Source organism: Haliaeetus albicilla, chromosome 17 (assembly GCF_947461875.1).
Source record: "Haliaeetus albicilla chromosome 17, bHalAlb1.1, whole genome shotgun sequence".
In the NCBI taxonomy this organism is placed as follows: Eukaryota; Metazoa; Chordata; class Aves; order Accipitriformes; family Accipitridae; genus Haliaeetus; species Haliaeetus albicilla.
Window position 1 is genome coordinate 18,134,395 of NC_091499.1, and position 25,380 is coordinate 18,159,774.

At 33.9% G+C, this 25,380-nt stretch overlaps 1 protein-coding gene across 4 annotated transcripts in view; it reads left to right on the forward strand.

The window, feature by feature from the left end:
* GRIK2 (glutamate ionotropic receptor kainate type subunit 2) overlaps window positions 1-25,380 on the forward strand; it is a 421,417-nt gene that overhangs the window by 151,635 nt on the left and 244,402 nt on the right. For all 4 annotated transcript variants that reach the window (XM_069804941.1, XM_069804944.1, XM_069804945.1 and 1 more), the window contains exons 4-6: window positions 4,091-4,272; window positions 7,988-8,041; window positions 11,177-11,350. In XM_069804941.1, coding sequence (XP_069661042.1) covers window positions 4,091-4,272; window positions 7,988-8,041; window positions 11,177-11,350 — 410 coding nt within the window. The remainder of the gene's footprint in view (window positions 1-4,090; window positions 4,273-7,987; window positions 8,042-11,176; window positions 11,351-25,380) is intronic.

Below are 25,380 nucleotides of genomic sequence, written 5' to 3' on the forward strand. Positions count from 1 at the left end.
GTTCTTGAAAAGTGGTTCAGTATAGAAATACGAGAACAGGGACTAAAGCCCAGGTGTTTCCTCTCTCAGATGACTTCATAACCATAATGCTAACAAGTGTCTGTTTGTCTCCTACTGAGCAACTCCAGCTGCATCTTTGGATAACAGTCCACTTAAGAGCAGCCTGTAATACTTTATGCATTCCTCACCTCCTGAATAAAATAAAAAATTGATTTCTCTGGAGAAAGAAGAAGGCCAAATATATTTCAGATTACAAAAATCCTGAGAGAAAAGTCATCATGTTATTATTCAAAAACAACTGCATGGGTGAGACACGGTTCTCGTTTTCATCATTTTGTGTAGATGCATATTTTGTAATCATTGCCTCCATTTGTGACTCAAAGAGCAGTGCAGTTTCGAATCTCCTAATCTTGAATCTCTTTTAGCATATTTTCACCAGTAATGTTTATTTTTTAAATAGCTTTCCATTTTTCTGTACATCTCACGGATATGATTTTTTGAGCAAATTGTAGACTTCTCATCTTTGGCAGTTTACTTAATGCTCTCCCTTTGGGAGATCAATGCTTGTTTTGTGAAACAGATTATAATCTCTTTCCTACGACCTATCTATGACATAAAGCTGTGTTTAAGAGTTTCCTGTTGTTTTAATCTCCGGTACTCACAGTGGTTTCTAGTTGTGATCTGCTGCAACGAATGACGAAGATTCATGGCAAATATTCAGTGTGACATAGAACTTTTTCCACTAAACATTACTTGAAGGTTGAAATACAACTCATCACAGAAGTCCTCATTAATATCTGAATACTTCAGGTGTATAAGGTCCTGAAGATACCTGCACATTCAGATTCTCATCCCCTGCCCCAAATCGGCCATTTTTCCCCCGTCTTCTTGCTCTTAAGTGTGATGTAAGTGGTTCACATAGATGCATGCTTCTAGTTCACGTACTGACAGCTCATGTATCAGCTTTAGACACTGTTGTCTGTTATATGGCAAAACATTTTGCAGCGCTATTTGATTCAAACTAATGTGGCTATTTGGAAAGGCTGTCTTTCTGTCTGTCTTCTCAGTCGTATTTGACTAGTGAGCACCAAAAGCCAGGATTTCTTTTTCTGGCAGAGAATGTCATACTATCTGTCCCATGTTGCCATTCTTGTGATTTGTAGTTCTTAAGTGGAAGTGCATGGATACCAGAGCAAGTGAGCAACTGGCAGGAGTTTGCCTTTGAGAAAGACTCTGCGTTGAAAGGTGGTCCTTCCCTCAATCTGAAATCATCTAAATTTTTTGACCACAAGGGCATACATTCTAGTTGCTTTATTTTTCTTAGTCTTGAGGAAATGGGAAGGACTTGGGGACAATCCTAAGTGGTTTTGTTGGCATGTTATTGTCAGTTATTTTTGATAAGGCAGTTAATGGCTATGGGGTATGCTATGTTGTTCATTTCAAAGCTTTACTTGCATGTAATTGTCCCAGATCATCTGAAAATAGTATTAATATGCAGTAGATACATAAGCTTTTAAGTTAGAAAAGACAGCTCTACTATACAGCTTTTAGGTATATATATTCAAGATTATTTAGAAATCAAGTATTAAATCCATTTAAACTTCCATTAAATACATTAATTCATATGATTGTAAATATCATTATAGTATTTGAGGTAAATACGGCAATTTTTAAAATTTGAATTAGTTTCTAAAAGTACTGTTTTCACAATCATGTAGACTTAACATCTGCCATGTAGTCAGAAATCATGTATACCCTAGCTATCACTTCTGTGTCTTGGCAAGCAGGGACCAGGTCTAGTCATGATAAAGTACTTTGGTCTCTATATCTGTTCTGCCCTCAGCATCTCTACTAAAGATTGCCAGTAACTATAGTGATGTTTCTGTGATTCTTTAACGGTGGCTTTTATTTCCTTTTCAAAGCAGGACAAGCAAAACCAAATGAAGCAAAGAAAGCAGGACAAGTCTAAAATTAGACTTGCTAAATATAACATAATAGGAGTCAAAATTATTTACAAGTTATTTGTGCTGGACAAAAGTTTCCAAGTGTTTTAGCAAGCAATGACAAATAACCTGGAACATGCAGAATTACTTTTTATCCCCTCTTGAGTTAAAACATTTTACTCACACCTTAAATTTTGGTATGCTGTTACGTACAAAAGACCATTAACATTTTTCACATTATAATTTTGTATGGAAAATGTCAACCCACACTGAATTACTGGATTTAGTTCTTCACAGTACTTTAGCTGTTATTGAAGTTCCTATAGAATTGTTTTTAGAAGATGTAAATTTGAGAGATTATTTAGTTAAAGGTAAAAATTGTCTCAGTTTGAACAATATGCACATTGTTGAGAATGTTTGTATGTGTTGGGAGTATTACTGAGAAATTATGATGAAATATGAGATATTGTATCTGTGACATAGACTTGTGAGTGAAGAAAAAATTCCTAAATTGACGAAATAGCAAGGTTGTCTTTCCCCGCTCTGCTTTTGGGCCTAAGAGGTCTACTGGGATCCTCTGCCGGATCCTCACACCCACAGTCTTAATTTAGGAAGGTTTTATATAGTAAGATATAAGTCCTGTTTCAGCTAATTTCAGCAGAAACTTGAGAAAATAATGTGGATCCTTTGCAGGGACAAAAAAGGGGAACGATGAAACAGAGGAGACTGATTTTATCTTTCATTTATATTCTCTACTGGTCTGGTTCTGCTGGAAATTACTAGAGCTAAGTTTTTTACAATCTAAAAGCTTCATAGCAAAAAATCAGAGAAATATAATGTTACTAAAATCTCTCAGCATTATGTTACTAAAAGAACAATGTATGTTGGAAAAAGGCTGTGTTAAATCCTTTGTCGGAGGTTATCACAATTTCTTGCTGACACTGTAGTGTGGTTCCATGTTAGATTATGACAACATAATTTCCTGAAATCAAGACACCTTTGGCATCCAGTTGTAACTAGGAAGAATATTTAGAGATAAAATGAAATGCTGGTGTTTTTTAATACTAGACAGTGCTGCCTGTCATGATAACTAAATAATAATTAGTTATCTCCATTAATATTTTTGATGTAGTGAAGTGAACTATTTCAGACTTCAGAAGCACTTAATTTACGCCTGGATCCTGCTGTAACTGAAATCCTAAGCGGAGCTTCCATTTTTTTGCCGTTGGGTGTAGTATATATGTGCACTGCAAACATAAAGATGAACAGTAACCCTTGTTACTGCCACTAAATGGAGCATGCTCCAGTGCAAGAAGGAAGTTAGCACGGCAGGAATACATCTTTTTTTTGCTAACATAGAAGTAAACTGCTACTCATTGGAGACCTATTTTTACCCTTTCATTTTTATACAGTTAAACAACCTAATGTTTAATATTGGTCACAGACCAATCAGTGATCTGTAAACCACACCACATGCTGTTATGTTGATGTGAACAATAAAATTTTTGGAAAAATGTTACTGCATCTAATTCCATTGTAAAAAGTAAAGTAGTTCAAAATGGAATTGTAGAGTATTGAAGAGGAATGCAATGGCATGAGTCATCTATTCAGCCACTGTGCTGCTGTATATATGTGTTTTGTTACATGCATAATCCAGAAAAAAAAAAAAAATATTCTCATGTGAATTATGTGAGAGTGTTCTAAAGTGCTGAAATGATTCACAACTTTGTATGTAAACCTGATAGATTAGTTAGCAGACTGGCTAATCTGATTACAAGCTACTAGTCTGGGATATTGCTTTAATGGAACCAGAATAATTATATATGTTCTTTGAAGAGGAATGTCATAGTTGCATGATAATGTTAAAGGAAGATTTGTCTGTCTTAAGGTAATCCTAACTGAGGCTGCTTACTGTCTGTTAATATTAAGGAAGAAGAAAAACTTGTGATAAGAAAGTATTGGGAGTGCAGAAACTTCCTTTTTCTTTTTTTTTCTTTTTAATAAAACTTTTGTGTATCGGTTGCAACATACTGACAAGGGACAAAAATTCAGAAAACTTTGAATCTTTATAGTAAGTTGTCCTGCTAGCAGTTCACGTTCTTGTTTTGGTAATTTTCTTTTCTTTTGACTCCTCTGTTTTCTTTAAGGCCTTATTCGATTACAAGAGCTCATCAAGGCTCCATCACGATACAACCTGAGACTAAAAATCCGTCAGTTACCAGCTGACACGAAAGATGCAAAGCCATTGCTAAAGGAGATGAAAAGAGGCAAAGAATTCCATGTAATCTTTGACTGCAGCCATGAAATGGCAGCAGGCATCTTGAAACAGGTAATCCTCATTTTGCTTTAGATGGCCTAATCTTTTCCATCCCTAATAAATAAAAGTAATATCCAGACTCAATGGCTTTTAACAAGCAGGGGAATTTTATGTCAGTTTTACTGAGGCCTAAATGAAAATCAGCCAAGGATTTCAGAGATAATTTTATTGGTGACTCTAACAGTAGCTGCTTTCATTATGTTTTTTAAAGAAACAGATTAATTGGTTCATGTACAGGGGAAAAGGTCTATCAGTCTTTCAACTATGAAGAACTGGTACTCTGGAGAATTGATGCTTTAACCAGGGTTTTAAGTGCTTGCTTAGTGTTATTTTATTTAACAAAGATTTTTTTTTTTAAATTGAAGCCTCTAAATTGTGTACTCTTAATCAGATAGTGATATTTGAATAGTATGTTACTAACAGACCATGTTAATGTGTTCCACTGAGAGGACAGAATTAATAGGTATCTTTTGGAGCCATATTCTCCTCGCACTATTAATAGGACTGCGAAATACCTGAATACTTTTGGGTAGGTGCTTTGAAAGTGTTCGCTTTGTTATGTACAAGTAAGATGAGTAGGTGAGATACAGCAGAATCCCAAATACTTAACTGGCTTTATATTGCAGAAGCAGATTCCAGTGATGGCTTCCAAGAGAAGGTGGCAATACAGCAGCATACAAAGGACACAGCTCATAAAAAAGCTTACTGTAATCCTGAAGTATGCATAGAAAACAAGCCTTTGTGTGTCTTCTTTAGTTTAATGAGCTAGCTCCAAAGACTGGGAATTCCTTATGCTCAAAAGCCATTTTGCCCATAGTTTTTTAATTGAACTATGACTTGCAGTAAGGAGGATAGGAAGAATACCTAAACCAAAATAATATTCACATTTCTAATGTACAGCTTTTAGTGGCTTTAATTCATGTTTCTATTGTGTTTGCTAGCAGACTGTATGGTTTAAATTGAAACCAAAATGTATTTAAGATTTGAAAATATGTCTGTCATTAAAGATACTTAGGCATATTGTTGCAGGTACAATTAAAATTGCTAGTAGACATATATGTATGCTATCATTTCTTTGCTCTATTGTTCATTGATGAAAAGGCTTTTATTAATTCCTAGTATTTTTAAACCCCTGTTGGTGGTTTTTGCTCTTTGCTAAGCATAAGACAGCCTAGGTAGTCTAGCTGTTCAGCCCAAATGATTAAATGTACATTGCATTTTTAAGATGTTAAAATAAATAAGATGGAAAATGTTGATAGCAATACAAAGCTGTAGTACTAAAAATAACTCCATTGAAGTACATTATTTATACTATACCCAGTAGTTTTTAGGTGAAAAGAAACTTTCTGTCACAGTATGCAACATTGTGAAAAACATATGACTAGAGGGAAATGGGAACAAAATTAAAAATGTTGTATCTTTAATCATGTCCCAGAACCCAAGAGTGAGCATTCAAAATCTTTAAATCAAACTGTAGACTGTTTTATAAAACTACTTTATTCATCCTAAAGAGTATAGAAGGAAGATACAGGAACAATTCTTTCTTGAGTGTTTAGATCTTTTCACAGTTTCTGTAGACTTTTAGCTTTCCATTCAGCTCCAGTATTGCAATGCTTTAAGTAAGTCTAAAACTGGTAGTTCTGCAGCTGAATGTGAGCCCATGCTGTCAAAACTGACACAAAGGATGTTAAGTCTGTATTTATTATTTAGTGATATTATTCCAAATATGGTGTTTACAAGTGTTTGTTGAAAAAAAAAAAAAAAAATTTGTGAACTATTTATTAAGTAATTTTTTCTAGTAATGGAGAGATGAACTTGGGGAGACATGACAAGGGGTTTCTTCTTGGGAGGATGATTGGAAAGATTAACAGTGAAGTTGGTGGAAGAGAAAACAAGTTAGAAATAAAGACAACAAAGTACCTTGAGAGGCCAGTGAAATGGCAATGACTATTTTCTGGCCAAAAATACATCATGAAAAGGAAAAAAAAATCCCATCATTCAGACAAGCATAATTAAATTAAGGCAAATCTCAGTGTTAACTACATCACCAGGCAACCAGGGAAAGCAGACATGTTTTAAAAGGTTAGGGAAGCACTGGGATAATGAGAGCGGAGAAATGATAATGTTTTGAAGAGGAAAAAGGAGTGAGGTCTTTTGAGAAGTGAGGAAAGTGAGAAAATGAAGACATGGAAAAGAGACAACACCGGCACATAGTAGAATCAGGAACATGTGTAGGAAGTTCTTGTGTAGAAATTCTGTGGAGTATGAAGGAAACTGATTATAAGCAGTTAAGATAATGGGTGACTGCAAATGTGTTAGGTATATAGAGGAAGATACCTTGGGTTTATTTAAAAACAACAACAAAAAAAGTTCCTAAAAAGCTAACAATGTTTGTAGTTGTACTGTTTCTGATGAAGTTGTAATATTTCTCATGAGGTAATGGATTTCCTGTGTTTAAGAGAATTTAAATTGCTATTGGCACACTATACTGTAGTTCTAAATATTATTGTGGAATTCTAAATACACAGGTATAGGCATCCTTTGGAAAAGTGTTGTTGCAGTTTTTGTCAAAGTCTTGTCTAAAATATAACACCTGATCTGCAGCTGATATTTGGAATTCATTTTAGCATTTAACTTTTCTTTGGAAAAGAACATATAGACTAGTCATTTCATCATTTTTCAGACAATGTCGCAAGTAAAAAGGCTTCTATAGCCTTCAGAACTCTGATAATTCTTTTGTATACAAATTCTGGTATTGTGGCAATTGTCTAATTGTTGCCTTCAGCATGTTTAGCGAGGTGTATCCGGTAGCTACTTGGCAAAGAATTACGTTGATAATTCCTGGAAAGGAAGAAAATGTTGCTTACTTATGTAGCTTTTTTACAGTGCTAAAATTAGATAAAAATCACTGTAGATATTAAAATGATTGAATAAGTCATACTACTCTAAGAAAACTTCTGTGCAAAGCATGAAGATACATGCTTTTCAGGTGAAAATGCCCTCAATGTGCAAGAGTGGTGAGATGTCCATAGTTTATTGTTTTAAAGTTGTATCTACAAATATTTGTTCTTATGCTGTTAAGAGAAAAGTGTAAACATTTTAAAATGCACAGTTGATCAAAACATATTTGGTATTACATAGTTAGCAAGACAGATGAAGATACTTGATAGATATCTGAGTTTATAGAGTAATACTATGAATATTTGTTCTTCATTTTTACTGCTGAAGTTGTGTGTATCTCAGTGTTCAAAACTTGACTCAGTATTTTCTTCCATGGTTGGAAAAATGTACATATGCATAATATAAGCTTGGGTCCTTCTTTTAAATGCATAGTATTGTTCATCAAAACAGAAAAAAATTTTCCTATTAGGTTATTTTGTTTAAGGGAAGGGTTCAACGTTGAATGAAAATATTGTCAACTCAAATTTTGTGTGGCAACTTAATGCATCCATTAGTATGTAAAACTATAAGCCTCTTTCACATTTACTGCACTAAACAGTCTAATAATATTCTTTCTATCAGAAGATCTGGTTCATAAATTCCTTTAATAGTCAGTAATCTGCTCTAACTGCTAGGAAATGACTTGCTTGACCTAATTTTAGTGTAATTCCAACCCTATAGTCTGATCCCAGTAGTGTTCTTTTGCAGCTTTTCATTTGCCATGTAAGTGTGATAAAAATGTATTATGTGACCTCAGAAACATTAATCTTTTGTTTATTTTTTCAAGGCTTTAGCTATGGGAATGATGACAGAATACTATCACTATATCTTTACCACACTGGTAAGTGGCTTATAAAAACATAGTGATGACATCTAACAAAGATGTTACTTTCTTTAATTATATTACTTGACAAAGTGAAAAAGGTCTGTCTGGAATGGGGTGTGAATACAAGAGGTTTTCTCTGTTGAGTTTTCTTTCTTTCAGTGAAAACTCATCAGGGTGGTTTAATTATTGTTCAACAGTGTGCCCTGGAAACTGATAGACCTGAAAAAGCAACTGACTCTGTAGCACTGCAGTTTTTAACTTTCAAGCATGGTTAAGTATATAATTCATAATTGATTATTTATATTATGAATTTTGTCCTTTTTCTCTTTTAGCTATTTGTATGTGAAGATTATGCCATTTTAAACTTACTCATATATTCCATATTTTTAATCCAACATTTTACAAGGTAATTCTTCGCTGTCATATGATTCCTGAATAATTTGGTGTGAATATTAGCAACATTTTATTTAACAGTCCATGTGAGCTTTTTAGGCACACAAATTATGCAATATTCTTTGGTGTCCATTGTAAAAGTAACTAAGAAGGAATTTGATCATTCTTGGAACCATCAGGCTTAACATTTGTAATAAATGAACATTTAAAATATGAATGCTCTTAAAAAACATAACAAACATGTATGTGGAAACCTTTTTTGGTGCTCACCACAGCCTAACCAAGAAAGTTCAAAAGTTGGTAAAATAGTACACTAGAAGCTACAGTTGTGCACATTTCTCTGTTTTCCATTGTCTTCAAATTTGCCTATTTAGTTTGCAGTTCATTAAGGTCTTTAAAATACAAGTAATTTCAAGCATGAGACAGATGTGCCTTGGTAAAACCATGCTTGAAATGACCTATGTTTAAAGTCACATACATGTTTAAGTCCTTACGGAAATGAATCCTTTGTGGTATGATAGGAGGTTTACCTCAGAATCACAAAACAGAAGTTCATGGAAAGCATTAGCATGGAAATAGCTTGTTGAATAGAAAGCAAAATAATTTGTGAAGTTCATTAGAACTGTAACGGCAAAACATCCTGCACAAGTACCTGTTTTATTTCAGAAGGGTAGGTTGTTCTATCGATTATGGATTTAGGATTGCATGCAATAGAACTTCCCTAACTAGTCTATCCAAATGGATTCTTGATGTTTCAAGGGATTTTTTTATTTTTTAAATTTTCATTTTGCTATTGCTGAAAATTGCTTCTTTGAGTGGTATACTGTCCATTGGCATTTAATTTTTATTCTTAAAGCTATGTTTAAAAATCAAGATTTTTTTGTCATTTTTATTTCCTTATTAGAACATTAGCTTTTTTTAGGAGAGACAAGTATTCCATTGACTTGGAGCTACCAAAGGATAATTTAGCATGCACAAAATGGATGTTAGATTTTGATTTTGCAATGTAGCTTTGGAACTTGCATCAGAATTTAGTTGTTTTGGTATGTTAATTGCTTCTTACCTGACATGGTGAAAGTCCTGTCAAATAAATTTTCCAGTCACAGTGTTTACAGCAGTCTTCTGTGTATTCTCCTCTTGATTGATTCAGGGTCTAATGCAGTAGCTCATTAATACACCGACTTGTGTGTATTTATAATATATGCATAATATTGTTGTGTATATTTATTATATTCCAGTGTAAACATGAATGTGTTTGGATTAAATAATTACATCCGAGGTTCTGACTTCTTTCACAGCAAAAACTAAGATAATTTTTAAAGGGAAAGATGTAACATAGTTCTAGTTATGTTCAACCTTTCCTTTGCAATAAAATGTTTTCTTTCTTTAGAAAGAGGACATGAGCTAGGTTATTTGTAAATGAATAACTTAAAAGCATTTTGACACCTGCATATCTTAGGTATTATATATGGAAAATAGTATCGTAATTACTAGCTATAATTAAAAATGGGTAGTGATTGATAACTGGTTGATATTTTTGTGGGCTTAGTGATGTTAACAATGACTTATATTCTGGTTTTCCATAGTACAATATTTAATCTTCTTCAGCTCTAGCCAGTAAACAAAATGGATTCGGGCAAGTGTTACACCTAACACTACCATTTCATGGAAATTTATGATATATTAAAGTGCCAGCAAAAATCAATTAAAAATGAGATGAACAACTAAGTATGAGTTATGTGGAGAATTTGTATGTTCAATGAAACTAAAATTGTGTTATAGGACAGTAAATGTCTTACGTATAACCTTGATTGTCACTTAAAAATTTATTTAAAAGGAAATAGAAAGTAAACTAAATGAAAGTTTGTTTATAATGCACATAGCTAGGCCTAGTGAGTCATGGCTGTTTTCTTCATCAACCGATGTTTTTTGTTTTTTTTTTCCCCATGTTCAAAACCTGATCTTAGATGTGAGTTTCCTGAAGTTAAGTACTGGTTCTACATTGTTTCTAAGGATTCTGTCAAAGGGATAACCTTGAGTTTACATGCTTGATCTAAAATTTGATTTTCTTCTTTTTATTAATTTATATTTGCCTCTGTGTGTGTTGGGGGGCTAAATACACACATGCACACATACATATGTATTGAAAATATGTTAACTGGCAAAGGTTCTTGCAAAGATAAATTCCTAGTCAAAGATATGTCCATGTTTGGAGGTATGATTGATAGCTGTCAAAAATGCTTTCAGTTAAATTTAAAGGCATGTACATTCCCCCCCCGCCCTGTTTATCATCTAAAGATCAACTTGTTCAAGTTTCATAGAGAGTGAAGGTACAAGGAAACTCTTGTTCTGTTTATTTTATAATTTGAAGTCTGTTCTGGTAAGCCAAAGACGTAGTGATTAATAATAATAATATTTTTAGTAATTAATAATAATATTTATGCTTACTCTAGTATTTAAGCCTAACTAGTAGTGGATACAGTTCTGCAACTGGACTTAGCATTTCCTAAAAGTCTTTTTTTAAAAAAAGGCAGTTGAAGCTGTTGCTCCTCTGTGAAACAGATTAATCCCACTATAGGGTCAGCTGAGTTGCTTGCTCACAGGCACAGGTCCCTACATAAACAGAGCATATTTCCCAGCATATATAGCACTGTTACTCCTGCAAATTTCAGTACTCTCGCCTGGGGAGATGGTTTAACAATTGAAATAGGAATTGCAGTGTATTAAAGAATTTATATGATGTTCATTTTTTTTCAGGACCTGTTTGCCTTGGATGTGGAACCTTATCGGTATAGTGGTGTTAATATGACTGGATTCAGAATTCTAAACACGGAAAATACCCAGGTGTCATCTATCATTGAAAAGTGGTCTATGGAGCGATTACAAGCACCTCCTAAGCCTGATTCAGGTTTGCTGGATGGATTTATGACGGTATGAATATCACTGTTTAGTTCCTCTTTTGTATATGTTTGTGAAGCTAAAAAAACCTTATAACTTTTTATTTCTGTTACTAAAATTGTTTAGAGGTATGAGACCAAATATTACTGTAGACATGAGTCAGAGAGTAACTGTGGTGTTTCTGTTAATATTCTGTAGTCTGAATATATGGCCATATTAACTTTCTTTCAAAATTACACATACTGTATTTTTTTCCAAATGATAATGCCATACTGTAAGTCTAATTCATCTAGTTCATATTTCCCTATTTTATTGGTGAAAATATTGTATGGGATCCTGTCAAATCCTGACAAAAATCAAGCTAAATCACAGTTGTTTCTTTCTCTGTGTTTTGTGTCTTAGTCATTTAAGATTCATTCATTAATAGTGTGTACTATTTCATTTCTACATAATTCTTTTAACTTATATTTTATGAATAGTTTAAATAACACCTTCTTACTACCTTTTCTAGTTTCTATGCCTTCACATAGCTAATTAGTCTGGGTGGTTAGGTTTGTTTTTTCCTTCCATTGCCACTATTCTTTGGCTTCCGTTCATGAAAATCACAATTGCATTCATGCAAATAAACTTTCATTACTAGGTTTTCAGTGAGTTTCTGCTCATTAGTTGGAATTAAATCTAGAGTTATAATGTCAGGAAGGGACTAAGGGATTTATTTTAAAACATATCCTACATTAGGACCTCTTTAGTTTTCAAATTTGTTGAAAGGTCTAATTTTCCACTTTGGCCTGGAGCGATTTTTAACATCTTTGCTGACAGAGTTCCACTGTTCTTTATTTTTTTTTTTTTTCTTTAGAAGCCTTTTCATGTTCTTTTTGAAAAATAGCAAATTCTGTTTCTTGAAGATTGGTATCTTAGTTATCTATCAGTTATCTATGTTGTGTTAATTGAGCCACGTAACATAGCTAATCTTTTGAACAATTTTTTTCTGCTGATAAGGTTTAAAGATTTTATAGACACTAGGTACTAATTGACAATATCATAAAAAGTTAATTTCCTTTTTGTCTTGGTTTTAGAAAATTACCCTTTTTAGAGAAAAAATGCTTCTTCTCTTCTATTTACTTGTATATAGTGTCTTGAATGTGATAATTGGAAAAATTTTAAATTTAATTTATTTATTAGTTCTGTTGTGCTGCAGTGTATAGATCCCATCATATAGTACTTTAAAAGTTACACTGTTCATTTCTCCACATAATTCCAAATAAACAAATGAACCCCCCCAAATTTTAGAAATATGTGAAGTATGCATCTGGTTTACACATAGCTGCTGCTTATTATTGTGAGTCATTGTTTCATGCTTCCTTGTTTGCATTAGTATTTTCATTCTTTGATTTTTACCTTTTTCAATTTAAAATTTGTAGCAGTTCATCTCATTCGTTGTAGTTGTATATTTTATACATTGATCAAAGATATAATTGATCTCAAACCTTTGGATAGTTACCAAGATTGGTAGCAATAGTTTATCAGAACAAAGGGCCATGGTCAATAAAATCATAGAATAATAAATATTGGAATAGAGTTCTGTCAGCCAGTTGCATGTTTTTCATATTTTGTGGTGCTGTAAAGAAAGTACCATTCTCAGAAAAGCTTCTGAAGTGAGGCAGAAACCTATTATTGATAGCATATGACTGTGTAAGACCGTACTTTACACTATTACTTTGCCTCAGGATAGAAGATGATGACGTGCATGAAAAACACACTGGTTTCTGTTTTGGACCCATAAGAGGCCTCTGTAAATCTGAGTGGAACCAAGTATTCATACAGACTGTGATGAATATTTTATGGGGATTCTTTATGTTAAGCATCTAAATGCACTTTGATTACCTGGGTTTTAGGTACCTGACCTATGCAGATAGAATTTAAAGGATACTTAAAGGCCTAATAATCTCTACAAGTGTTAGGTGCTTACAGAGCTTTTATAATTTGGCCCTTAGATACAGAAAAAACATTAACAGGATGTCAGTTTGGAAGGTGTAAAAGTTATGACGTTGTTGCACAAAGTTCTTCCTGTGCTCAAAATAAGATAAATGGAATAAAATAAGTCATTTTATTGACTTGTTATCAATAAAGTTGTTAAGTTTGTAAAATTGGACTTCCACTTCACTGTTTTTCATGTCTATTTAAATTCAGAAATGCACTCAGGAATTAAAGATTCTACACAGGTATTAATTGCTCTTATGGAGTACTCTAACTGATATGGGCTGAACTGGGAATTTGTTTTATTTTCACTGGTTGATAATGACTACAGCTTATTCAGAAAAATATTAGCCATAAGCCTGCTTAATGGGACTGCATTCAGCTTGAGCCACATAGCTAAGTGCTGTTTATTAAATAGGTATTGAAACACCTGAAACTGGAGAATTTGCCAAATAAAAAAGTGACGTTTGTATATCTCTGAGTGTTTAGGGATCTTAGTGAAGACTAACTGGTTTCCAATGGTGTAAAACCAGGCAGTTATGGATTGCAAAGTTTATAAACTCTGGTGGTGTTTGTGTTATGTTCTTCTTCCTCTGCCTTTTCCACCATATACAAATCAACTTAGTCATCATGACAGAGTTAGAACTATCAATTTAACTCTGACATTGCATTTCCTTATTTATGATTCATAAAGTTCCCAGTCTCAAATCTTGTTTCAAGTTGTTTTCTGTAGGCTTGTATAACTCTCTAATTAGTATGTAATTTTCCTCATAATTATCTGACCTTTTGTACCCAATGTCGTAAAAAATGGGTGTAAAATTTCATCTCGTCTCTTTGGAATGTTCCAAGTCAAATTTCCAAGTGTGGACCCTATTGACTTCAGTTAGGATAGTTTTTCCTTTGTTTCTAGGCTGCTTCTCAGGACAGCTCTGGAAAGGGTGATGCTTTACCACGTCTGAGAAGATTAGTCGCAAAAATCAAATTTTCCATCACATTTCACTCTCCTTTTCAGGAGATTCTTTGTATGGGCTTTGGAAAAAGAAATTTAAACTATTTAATGAATGCTACCATATTTAATAATTCTATTATTTAATAAATGTTGATGTATTTGTATAACAAAGAAACTAAATCCATTCTATGATTTAGGAGAGTAATTACAGCACTATTGGCTTTGTTCTTTCTGTGACCCCAGAAAATCTGTGGAAATGTTGACAATCATTTGCCGTGTTGTGTCAGACTGTACGTGTTTTCTTTACACAGACTTCTTGTGATAAAATGTTTGCTTGTACAAATGTTTATAAGAATCAAATAGATATGATTTCTACTAACGTCTAAATTAATTGGTGACTTTGAAATAAAACTGTGAATATACTTCTAATATGATACGTAGAATTCCTGAGGAAGTCTCAGTGGTCTACTTCTGTTGAAGAGGTTTTTCTATCATGATTCACATACCAATAGATTTTATTTATACTTTTGATGGTTCTTTCATATTTCTTTATTGGTCTGAGGATAATCAGAGTGGTGCTTATCCTCAGAACGTATCAATAACCATACAAATATATTTGAATAGTGACACATTTAGATCTTTTTATGTCTGTCACACACATGCAGAAATGCATGTGCACACATGGTATATAGCTTACTAAGTTACTTAGAAGATTATATTTGTTTCTTAAAACTGTAAAGGTCTTTTTTTCCGAGTATTCTCAGTAGTGTAGTATTTATTTTGATCATGTTTTTATATCACCATCCTCTTACTAAAGAGATAGAAAGAAATATATAGTGCTTTTAAAAGTAAAGATCACATGGAACTGGCACACGCAATGGCTGTTGTTTCTTGTAATAAAAGTACAGGAATATGTTAAGGATAATTCTGTCACAGGTAATAAGCCATGCCTTTAGAAAATACCAGAAGAAAAGAAAAGTCAAAGACCAATCTGTTGCAATACTTCATCTTTCTTACTAGTAGAACTAACTGTATTTAGCATTTCTCTATCTTATTCTCCTTGTCTCCTTGTCTCTTGTTGTTACTGTTGGGTGAAAAAGTCCCAGTGAGATAATGAATAAAATCTTTGCTCATGTTAAATCCAAAGCTAGGGCTTTTTCAGACTAGAACAAACTTTGTAATGAATTCTCACTGGATCCTGCAATTCCTGACTTAATTAAGCAATACATAAAAGTGTCGGTTTTTTTCTTTGGCTTCTTACATGTTTCCAAATAAAATCCAAGGTCTTTCTAATATGTCACAATCTAGCTGGTAAATGTCTGTTCATTCATGCATTTCCCTGTTTCTCACCACTAATTTCACTTGTTAGCAGTTCAAAATGCACATATGTAAAGTTAGACTGTGGGCAGGGTGGGTCCTTAGCTTTTGAACTTGCTCCATCCATGAGAAGCTTAAATATACTGAACATGAAGGTAAAAAGCACCAGCTATTGGTTTGGTCAGCTGCCAGACTGGATTACCAGTGGTTTATCTATGGCTTAATTGTTCTATTAGAATGTTTAGTTGCCTAGACATCTTTTACAGGGTTATAGAAGCTGGTGCATAGAAGTAAAATAAAGATATCTGCAGGTTATTTTTTACATGCACATTTCTGTCCCAGAGACCAGTTAATTATAATATATGAACAGCATTCAAATCAAAAGAGGTTGAATAGCATCACTGAAAGTTTTGAGGTTTGCTCCGAGACAAATATTTGGAGTTGTATGTCACCAAAATGAATGTGTTTTTTTGTATACAAAATGTATGATAGATTGAGGTATGCAAACGGGTGGTTCTGTTGAGGCAATCTGCCTTGAAAGTATTTTAACATTGCGGGTTGCAATACACACTGAAACTAGTCCAAAATAGAGCCTTGTGTTACGGTGTTACTCAACAGCTTCTCACTGGATTGAGGATCCTTAAACAATTCTCTGATACATGATATATTCATTACTGTTATTTTTCACTAACTTTATACTAAATTCTGAAATTTGAAAGCTGTTGCTACTTAGCAACCACTTGAAGAAAATGACTTGGCGTTAAAAAAACTGCACTATTTTTCAACCAGAGTAAATTTTCTTCTTGAAAAATGATTTTATAATGAAAGTTAAAAAACCCCAACAGAACAAAATAAAAACATTTAATTTATGTAACTTTAGCTTTTATTTCATAAAAAAGTTTAGATTTGCAAGGGTTTATCCTGATTTAGCTTGTAGCCAAAAATTGAATTTTGGATTTTCCTGCAAGATAGAAAGACTACTTAATTATGATGACTGAATATTTTTGTTAAATTCAAACAGTACTGTCATCTGTACTGTACTAACGGAAAGATAATCTGGAAAACAGAGCAGTGACATACTATTTTCAAGAAACTTTACTTTGGCATACTTGACTTCTTATTTTTGAGTCTGTACAACTAGCACAGAGAAAGAGAAAAAAAGCACAAAACCCTGAGCATAAATACACTCCTACCTTTTAATATGACAACCATGATTCAGACCAAGCAAAGTAGAGCATGAATAAAGTGTTATGAATTCAGAATTCTTTTACTCTACAACTATTAATCTTCCACAGTTTTCTGTGCCTCAAGTCAGAACTTAGCGTGCGTAATTAAGATGACCTAACAAGCTCTGCTGCTTCATTAACGTGAAGTTTTCCTTTCTAATTGCTTTTGCCTATCATCCGATTTAGCTATCTGCTTTCATCTTACGTAGAAAAGAGTGTGCTTTTTTCTATTCTTACTATTAATTCTGTTTTTTAATGTTCACTTTAGTAGCTGTATATGACAGGTGCAGGAAGGCACTATGGTACTTGATGAATGCTATAGCTAGAGGTCAATATTAAAGCATTTTCCTCAGAAAAAGCATATTTTGGGTCTGATATGTTTTGTAGGCTGCCTAGCAGAATGGAACATTATTTAGTTGTGTGCTTTCTCTTTCCACTCTTAATTGTCTTTATTTTTTTTAAATACTTTTAAAATTTCTCCTTTCTTTTCTGGATGTAGCATGCTTTTCAAGCTTAGGTGTTCTCCACCATGAAACATAGTATTTCTCATTAAGTGAAAACTATTTTTGGTAAAAATTTAGAGTGATATTAAATACTGAGGGCAAAAATGCAGATTTTTTTCATACTCGGTATAGGCTTACGGTTAATTTCTGTGTATGAGATTTTAATCTGATTCAAAAAAAGAATGATGAGATTTTACGAATAAAGATTTGAAATTTTTAGAAGCAGGTGTATAGACTTCCTCAGATAAGAATAGGTCCAAGGATATTTTCTTTAAATACATAACTGTAACACAGATGCAAAGATCATGAGGAAAAATGCTAATACCTTGATATATTGTTGTCCTGGTTTCAGCTGGGATAGAGTTAACTGTCTTCCTAGTAGCTGGTACAGTGCTATGTTTTGAGTTCAGTATGTGAATAATGTTGATAACACTGATGTTTTCAGTTGTTGCTCAGTAGTGTTTAGACTATAGTCAAGGATTTTTCAGCTTCTCATGCCCAGCCGGGGCAGCTGACCCAAACTGGCCAACAGTGTATTCCATACCATGGGATGTCCCATCTAGTTTAGGAACTGGGAAGGGGGGGGGGGCAGGGATTCGCCGCTCGGGGACTGGCTGGGTGTCGGTCGGCGGGTGGTGAGCAATTGCCCTGCGCATCATTTGTACATTCCAATCCTTTTATTACTACTGCTGACATTTTATTAGTGTTATCATTATCAATATTAGTTTCTTCTTTTCTGTTCTATTAAACCGTTCTTATCTCAACCCAGGAGTTTTACTTCTTTTCCCGATTTTCTCCCCCATCCCACTGGATGGGGGGGAGTGAGTGAGCAGCTGCGTGGTGCTTAGTTGCTGGCTGGGGTTAAACCACGACATTGTCCTTAATAGAAAGAATATGCAAATGCATTCATTCCACAGAGCTGGCTAGGAAATTAGTTTTGAAACTAGCCATTTTGAGGGATACAGTAAAAATGCTGAAAAAATTGGTTAGGAATTTGAGAATGGAAATGGAAGAGAGAATAATGTTGGATTTGTAAATGTGTAGGTATTTTCTCCTAATTAGCTCTCCATATTTGCACACCCAAAGACTTGGGGGTCACATTTATATCCTTTTTTTGTTCTTTCTTTCCCCTGATTGTAAGAAAACTTCCACTAAGTGACTTCTCAATGTTCAAACCTTATGAATGTCCTGTGAAGTCTAGTTTATCTGAATGTTCACCTTCTTAGCGTTGTGGTTATGTTAGTTTAATATTCTCAGAAATTTTGTTGAATCCCATGGTAAGATAAAGAATTGCTAAAGAACAGCATGGTCAAAGGGTGAGTGTGGATGGACAACAATGGTGTATTTTCAGTTGCATTAAATCAATTGGTTTGAAAAACCCTGAAACCCTGTAATGAATCAGACCAATGCATGAAGGCCATGTTAAATGGTGAGCGGTAATCAGGTGAAAAAGCCAAATAATCATCAGAGCTCTTTGGCTGACTTTTGGTAAAACTTTTTGAATCATGTTAAACTAATTTGGTTAAGCTAATACAGTTAGAAAGTATACTTTTTTTCCATTATAGACAAGATTGGAAGAGATTAAAAGGGTAAGGGAAGGCATTGAAACCATGGCACTTGTAGCTTAAGAGCCATCTGAAACTTAAAAATCTAGAATTAAAAAAAGTGATTCAGTTTTTTTTTTATCATGATATAACCAAGGCTTAATGATGTTTTTCATGAAAAAGATAAGTAACTCCCATGTCAGATAATTGCACATGAATAATAGAGGGCAGTCTTCTACTGCTATGAAAGACAAGTATGTATTTCTCAGGTTCAATACCCTACTTTTTTTTCTTCTTTTTTTTTTCTTTTTTTTTTTTTTTTTTATATAACACAAGAATTTGAATCTGGGTGTCTCTGATCCATTTTAATCAAGGTTTAGGTGAGCAGCATGAGCCACAAAAATGTGTAAATAAAAAAAATTACAGCAGTGATAAACGAAGAGATTAGATTTTAACCAGTGTTGAAATTAAGCTCTTAATTACTGACTCAAGAAATCAGGGAGATGCAAAACTGGAAATATCCTCTACTAGCAATACTAGTATTTTGTATATTTAGTTCAGTTTATTTTTTAATCTGATTTTGTTCCGTACTTCAATTTCTTAGTTTCTTTGCAGTGTTCTCCAAAATTCACTGCTTTGCTTTCTTCACAAAGGAAGGGAAGAAATTATGGTGTCATCCAGGGTTTTCTTTCAGCAGACTTCTGGAGTTTGACTTACTCTATTAATCCCTAGATGTCAGGGTTTTCAATCACTGTACAAACACATAGATAGCAAGGTTATGGCACTGGGTACAAACTCTGCACTGAAACAGAAAGTTCTAAAATTTAGTTTTGTTTTCCTTTAGGCAAATAGACTTTTATAGTTACTTGGGGGTAAAAAAGAACAGATTCATTGCAAGTATAATATTTTTAAGCTTGTTCAGTTAGTGCTTTAATGAAGTTTCGGTGCTTATCTAGTGGGGTTAACAGAATCTACAGCTGCTTTACTTCCTGCTAATTCCTTAGAGTATGCTTTGATTTTTTAAAAATAATAAATGATTTCATACTTGTTTACGTTCTTGATTTGAAATGGTAATCTCTTTAATTTAGCAATGAAGTTATCCTATAGAAGATAAGACTTCCAATCTGTTGAATAACTTGTTATAAATTACTCATTTAGTTCTGTTAACAGTAAAAGGATATTTGTGAAACTGCAATTTCTTATCTCTCCCTAACAATGTGGAAATAACAGTTATATTTGAGATAGCTAGTTAAATAATAATTTAGTAACTGCTAGCAGGCACTGTGACTGGACAGAAGGATTTGATGAGGAAAAGGTGCTGTTAAGGTTCTTGAGGGTGAAAAGATCCATAAAAATAAAAAGGAATACTCATAATAGAAATACAGCCTCGGATTCTGATTTAGAGCTTCAAAGAGGATAGCTTGTTATGTAGAGAGCTTTATAATTTTCCCTTTAGCAAAAGGAATTTTCTGGATTTGCTGATGAGATGTGTTTAGTAAAACAGTGTGGCAGCAAATGTGTACTTCAAAGGAAATACTAAACAATTACTTATTACTGCATTACAAGCTAGGAATCTCCCCTAGGCACAGTTAACTTCGTGAGTTTAGGGACTATGCAGGATTTCATGCTGTAAGATGTTTTAGAAATGATATGTCAGCTATTTTGAGAATTAATTGCATTATTAAATATTTGACTCCTGTATGTAGTCTTTCTTGGTATTTTAGGAGACAGGATCTATCAGAAACTTGCGATCCTATCCTGAAGGAAACATATGCCCAAGTGTTGTATAGCATTTAGCAGAAATTGCAGCTTTTCTCCTGTGGAAGATTTCATTGAATTCTTCCAGCTGTGGTTTGAGGTATGCATATATTTATAAATATAGTAAGATTAACATGGATTTATATAATGCTTTCATGTTAGAACTCTCCTGCTACATCTTTACAAAGTAACAGAGGGAACTCAGTGTAACAGCAAGTATGGAAATGGCAGAGCTTGAGTAACCTGCAAAAGCTCCTGTGCAGTCTGGAAGACTAGCTGAAGCATAGGTTGTTTTTTGAAACAGGAATGCCTTTACTCAGGAAACATGCACTGTATGAAATTTAAAGTCTGAGGACTGTAACCCTGTATAACATAATCTGTCAAAGATAGTATTTTTCTTAGGGTATGCATTCTGAAATTCAGTTTAATAGTTTATACACTGTATTTATTGTAACTTTTCAGGAAAAGTGATCCAAAAGCAGGATTACTTTTATTCTGTTTCTTTGCTGTTATGGTTAAAGAATATTGTCTTTAGGAGCAGCATAATCAATTAAAGCTGTTAACCAGCAGACTTATTTGCAGGAATGAACATCTCTAGCAATCATTATGGCTACAGTTGTAGAATGTGGAATGGTGGCAGTGTAGCCATGCTAGGTTTAGCAGCGATGTAAATCATTCAGTTCGTGGAGAGAAGGGACCAGCAATTTAGCCCTTATTGTGTGCTCGTCAACTTCACAGTGGCACTGCCTGTTAGGGCTGGTATGTACTCAACTCAACAGTGAGGTTTAAAAGTATATTCTGAGTAAAATCCTGGTCCTTTGAAAATCAGTATATGTGTGCGATTTGGCTAACCTTTAGTTTGCTACATGCATGCCAGGCTTAGATATGGTAATGCAGATGAGTAGAAGAGTTGATTTTTTTTAAATTTTTTTTTTTTTTCAATGGAGTGTTAAATGCTACATACTGTAATGGAATGAAAAAGAGTGAACATCATATCTAAATATTCTTCTTTGAATATTCAGGTGGTTAATTTGGGCATAGTTTGGTAAGCTCTAACTGTCTTCGTTATATACTTCTGATTTATGAGAAACAAGAATATGTTATTTCTTTCTGTTACTAATTAATGCTTACTAATTACTAGACTAGTTGACATAGCTGGTAGAAGTAAACAAGCTTCTGGGCATACCATTCTCTCTGCTAAAGACCTGAAGGGGTATGTGCTTGAATGTTTTTCCATATTTTTTTTTTTCCATCTCCAGATGTATATAGATTTGTCTAATAAAAGATATTACTTCTCCCTACAAATCTTCTTTTGCTTATCTCCTTAAGTCGCAGCACACTATTTCTAATTTTAAATGAGTTCATATAGTACATGTAGACTTCACTGGGACTTTCATCCAGATCAGATATATAGTTATTGCTTAAATTCATTTTCCTAAGGGAAAACTGTATTTCCTGTCCAGAACATCATGGACTCAATTTTAGTGCTGTCCAGATGCCACAAGATACTGTGCCTGGCCTCCACCTGCCCCTCCAGAAGACCACAGGTCTCCTACAAGTCCAAAATCATGTCTGCCCACATTCTGTGGATGTTTCGTATATCCTTGAATATTTCAAATGGTACTTTAAGCTTCTATCTAGAATTGTAGCAGTGAATATATTTTCCACTTAAACAGTCTAGTGGGAATACAGTTGCCACAAGCACACATACAGAGCTATTAAACAGTGCCTAGGAAAATTCAAGCATCAACCTGAATCTGCATCTGAATACCTTTATGTCAGGCTGGAAACAAAATTAACGTGCTTTCATTATTATATATTTTCTTTGTGAACCTGAGGCCTCTGCTGTCCGAAGTCACATTCAGCATAGGAAATAGGTGAAAACATACTGAATGCACTAAAGATAATTAAGTATCATGATGCTGTGAAGCAGAGACTTCAGATATTACAGTTTTTATACTCTTCATGCTCCCACTTCCCAAAGCCTGAGTATATGTATAGTATGTTAATAGAGATAAGGCTGTATCCTATTTCAGATAATGAGAGGCTATGTAATGTCCTGGAAATAAATATTAAACTTTAAAAAAATTCCTTATGTTGATGCTACAGAATTATTTATTCAAGCCTAGTGGTGAAATGCTACTGAGACAGTATTGTTTTGTAAGGGATATTCTGTGCATGTAATTTCTCTCAATATTGTTTATAAAAACAAAATCTCATTTTAAGTCTGTCATATGTAGCAATGGATGTGTTATTCAATCTGTCTGTTTATTGAGCTGTTGATTGAAGTCTCAGTTCCACAAAATGTTCAGTGTGTTTTCTTGCTGAAAAAGTAATGCAAAGCTTGTCAGTAGTCCTGTTGAAGTCAGCTGGACCACTTTGGCACTTAACATGAAGTATATAATTTGTTCTTCAAAGGTCACTCATATTAAAAAAATGGTTTTATGTAAGTTACTTTGTTACACTCCTTCACTCTCTTATTTTGCGTGAAGAGTGAGAGAGAATTTCAAGGTAATTCTGAGCACAGGGGGCAATCTTTTTTCATTTTTTTCATGATAAATGACATAGTTCAGAAAATACCACTTTGCAAATTGTGTATGCCTGATTATATGATTATTCTCAATGTTGTTTATGTAACAGATAAACAATATTAGCTTTAGGCTATTTTGGATTTCTTAGCCTTCCATTTGCTTAAAATGCAGGACAGTTATTCCAGTGTAATTCCAAAGTTTGAGTAAGATTGTAGTTAGAATCCAAATAAGAATAACTCTGTATCTGAAGAAATATTCCTGTCTGCAAGATTGCTGAAAAGAAACTTTTTTTTTAATTTATTCATCTTCAAACTGACTCCCCCCACCCCTGACCCCTTTTTTTATTACAGTGCTCATCATTTCTGTCATAGTCCCTAGGGTGTTTCACATAGTGTGATTCATGTTAACGTGAAAGCTGGAAGTAGGAGGTCTTCCTGAGCAGGTAGTTTTGCAGTAGTGTATATCTAGAATTGAAGCCAGGGAACATCAAGCTAGCAGCTAGAGGACTGCTGGCCAGTTATTTCATGAAGTTGCTAGACTAATTTAAAAGGTGATGTCCACAAAATTTCCTGACTGGACTGTCCTGAACTCTTTGGAGAAAACTGACATACCTATAGACACCTTTTGGCCAGTGGTGGATTTCATAGAAACATAGAACAGCCCAGGTTGGAAGGGACCTTGAAAGATCATCTTGTCCAACCTTTTGTGGAAAGAGAACCAAGATGAGATTATCTTGCACCCTGTCTAATTGTGTCTTGAAAACCTCCAGTGATGGGAACTCCACCATATCCCTGGGGAAGTTGTTCCAGGGATTGTTCTCACTGTAAAAAAATTTCTTTATCAAGATGAAACCTCTTCCAGTGTACCTTATACCCATTGCCCTTTGTCTTCCTCACGTGGCTCCTCACGAATAGAGAACATCTGTCCTCTTTGTAGCTGCCCTTTAAGTACTGGAACACTGTGATGAGGTCCCCCCTGAGCCTTCTCTTCTCCGGAGAGAAAAGACCTAGCTCCTTCAGTCTTTCCTCAGAGGGCAGGTTTTCCAGCCCTTTGATCATCTTTCTGGTGAGTTGGATACATTTGTTTTCAACTTCTAGTTGAATATGGAAATATAAACACTAACATACCATTTTCTGTTCAAAGAGCACCGTCATGCGTGTAAGGTCCTCAGCCTGAAGTTTGTTGCATGATCACAAATTGAAAAACTACAATCTGTATTTATGGAAAGAGATGTTTCCGTCTTGGATTGAAAGATTGATAGCAACATCTGGGAGCAATTAGAAAGGCTTCTTTGTTCTTTGGCACAGTTAGGTCTTCATATCTTTGTACAAAGCAAAGATGTGCTTAATGATTTTGATTATTAAATGCTTAGATTTGCCACAGTTTTGCAATTAACAAGGAAAATAATAACAAAACCTTTTCCTTCAAAATTGAATATTCCTCTACTAATGTTAATACAAGTAGGGTTCTCTGTCTTCATTTGCTGGGTTTAGTCCTGAGACAGTATTCTAGATGAAAAACCTAAATATACAAAGAAAAATAAATATACCTTTTTTTTAAATTTATGTCAAGTTGCATCAGAGAGTATTGTCTCTGTATTTCTTTTAGCATAGAACATGCTTAGGTTTCTTTGACTTTACTGTTCCACATTTGCCCTATACATTGACTAAATACTTGTCTTAGATAAAGCTCATTGATTAGAAACAGACACCGACAATGTTAGGAAATGGTTTTTAAACAATTTAAAAGAGTTTAAATGTGAAGATCTTGAAAGAAGTTCTCTTAAAATGAAAAGTCAGTCATAAGGTCTCAAGCACAGCTGTGTCGTATAAAGCAAACTTTTATTGTTTTTTTTATAAATTGCAACATAAGAGCTTTATATGTAGTTTTGCAAGACTCAGCATAAAGCTCAGGTTTACTTTGGTTATGAACAAATATTTTATTAGCATTCATAAGGACATGTTTTTAAATCTACTAATGTAGAAAGAAGCCAATGCTGATTCTGTCTTTTAGACATGGATGTGGAATACTGAATGAAGTAGTGGATTTAGTGACTACAATTTGTCTAGAGAAAGACACAGAAAAAAGTGAGGGTTATGTTCTTTTCTGCACCCAGATAAAGTGTGTGTGTGTTCATTTAACTACATCAGGTGTATTAACTTAAAAATAAAGGTACCTGTCAATTTTATTGAAATTACTCTGAATTAGATGAGATCAGATTATCATTTATGGTTCATTCCTAAAAAAAACACCGTATG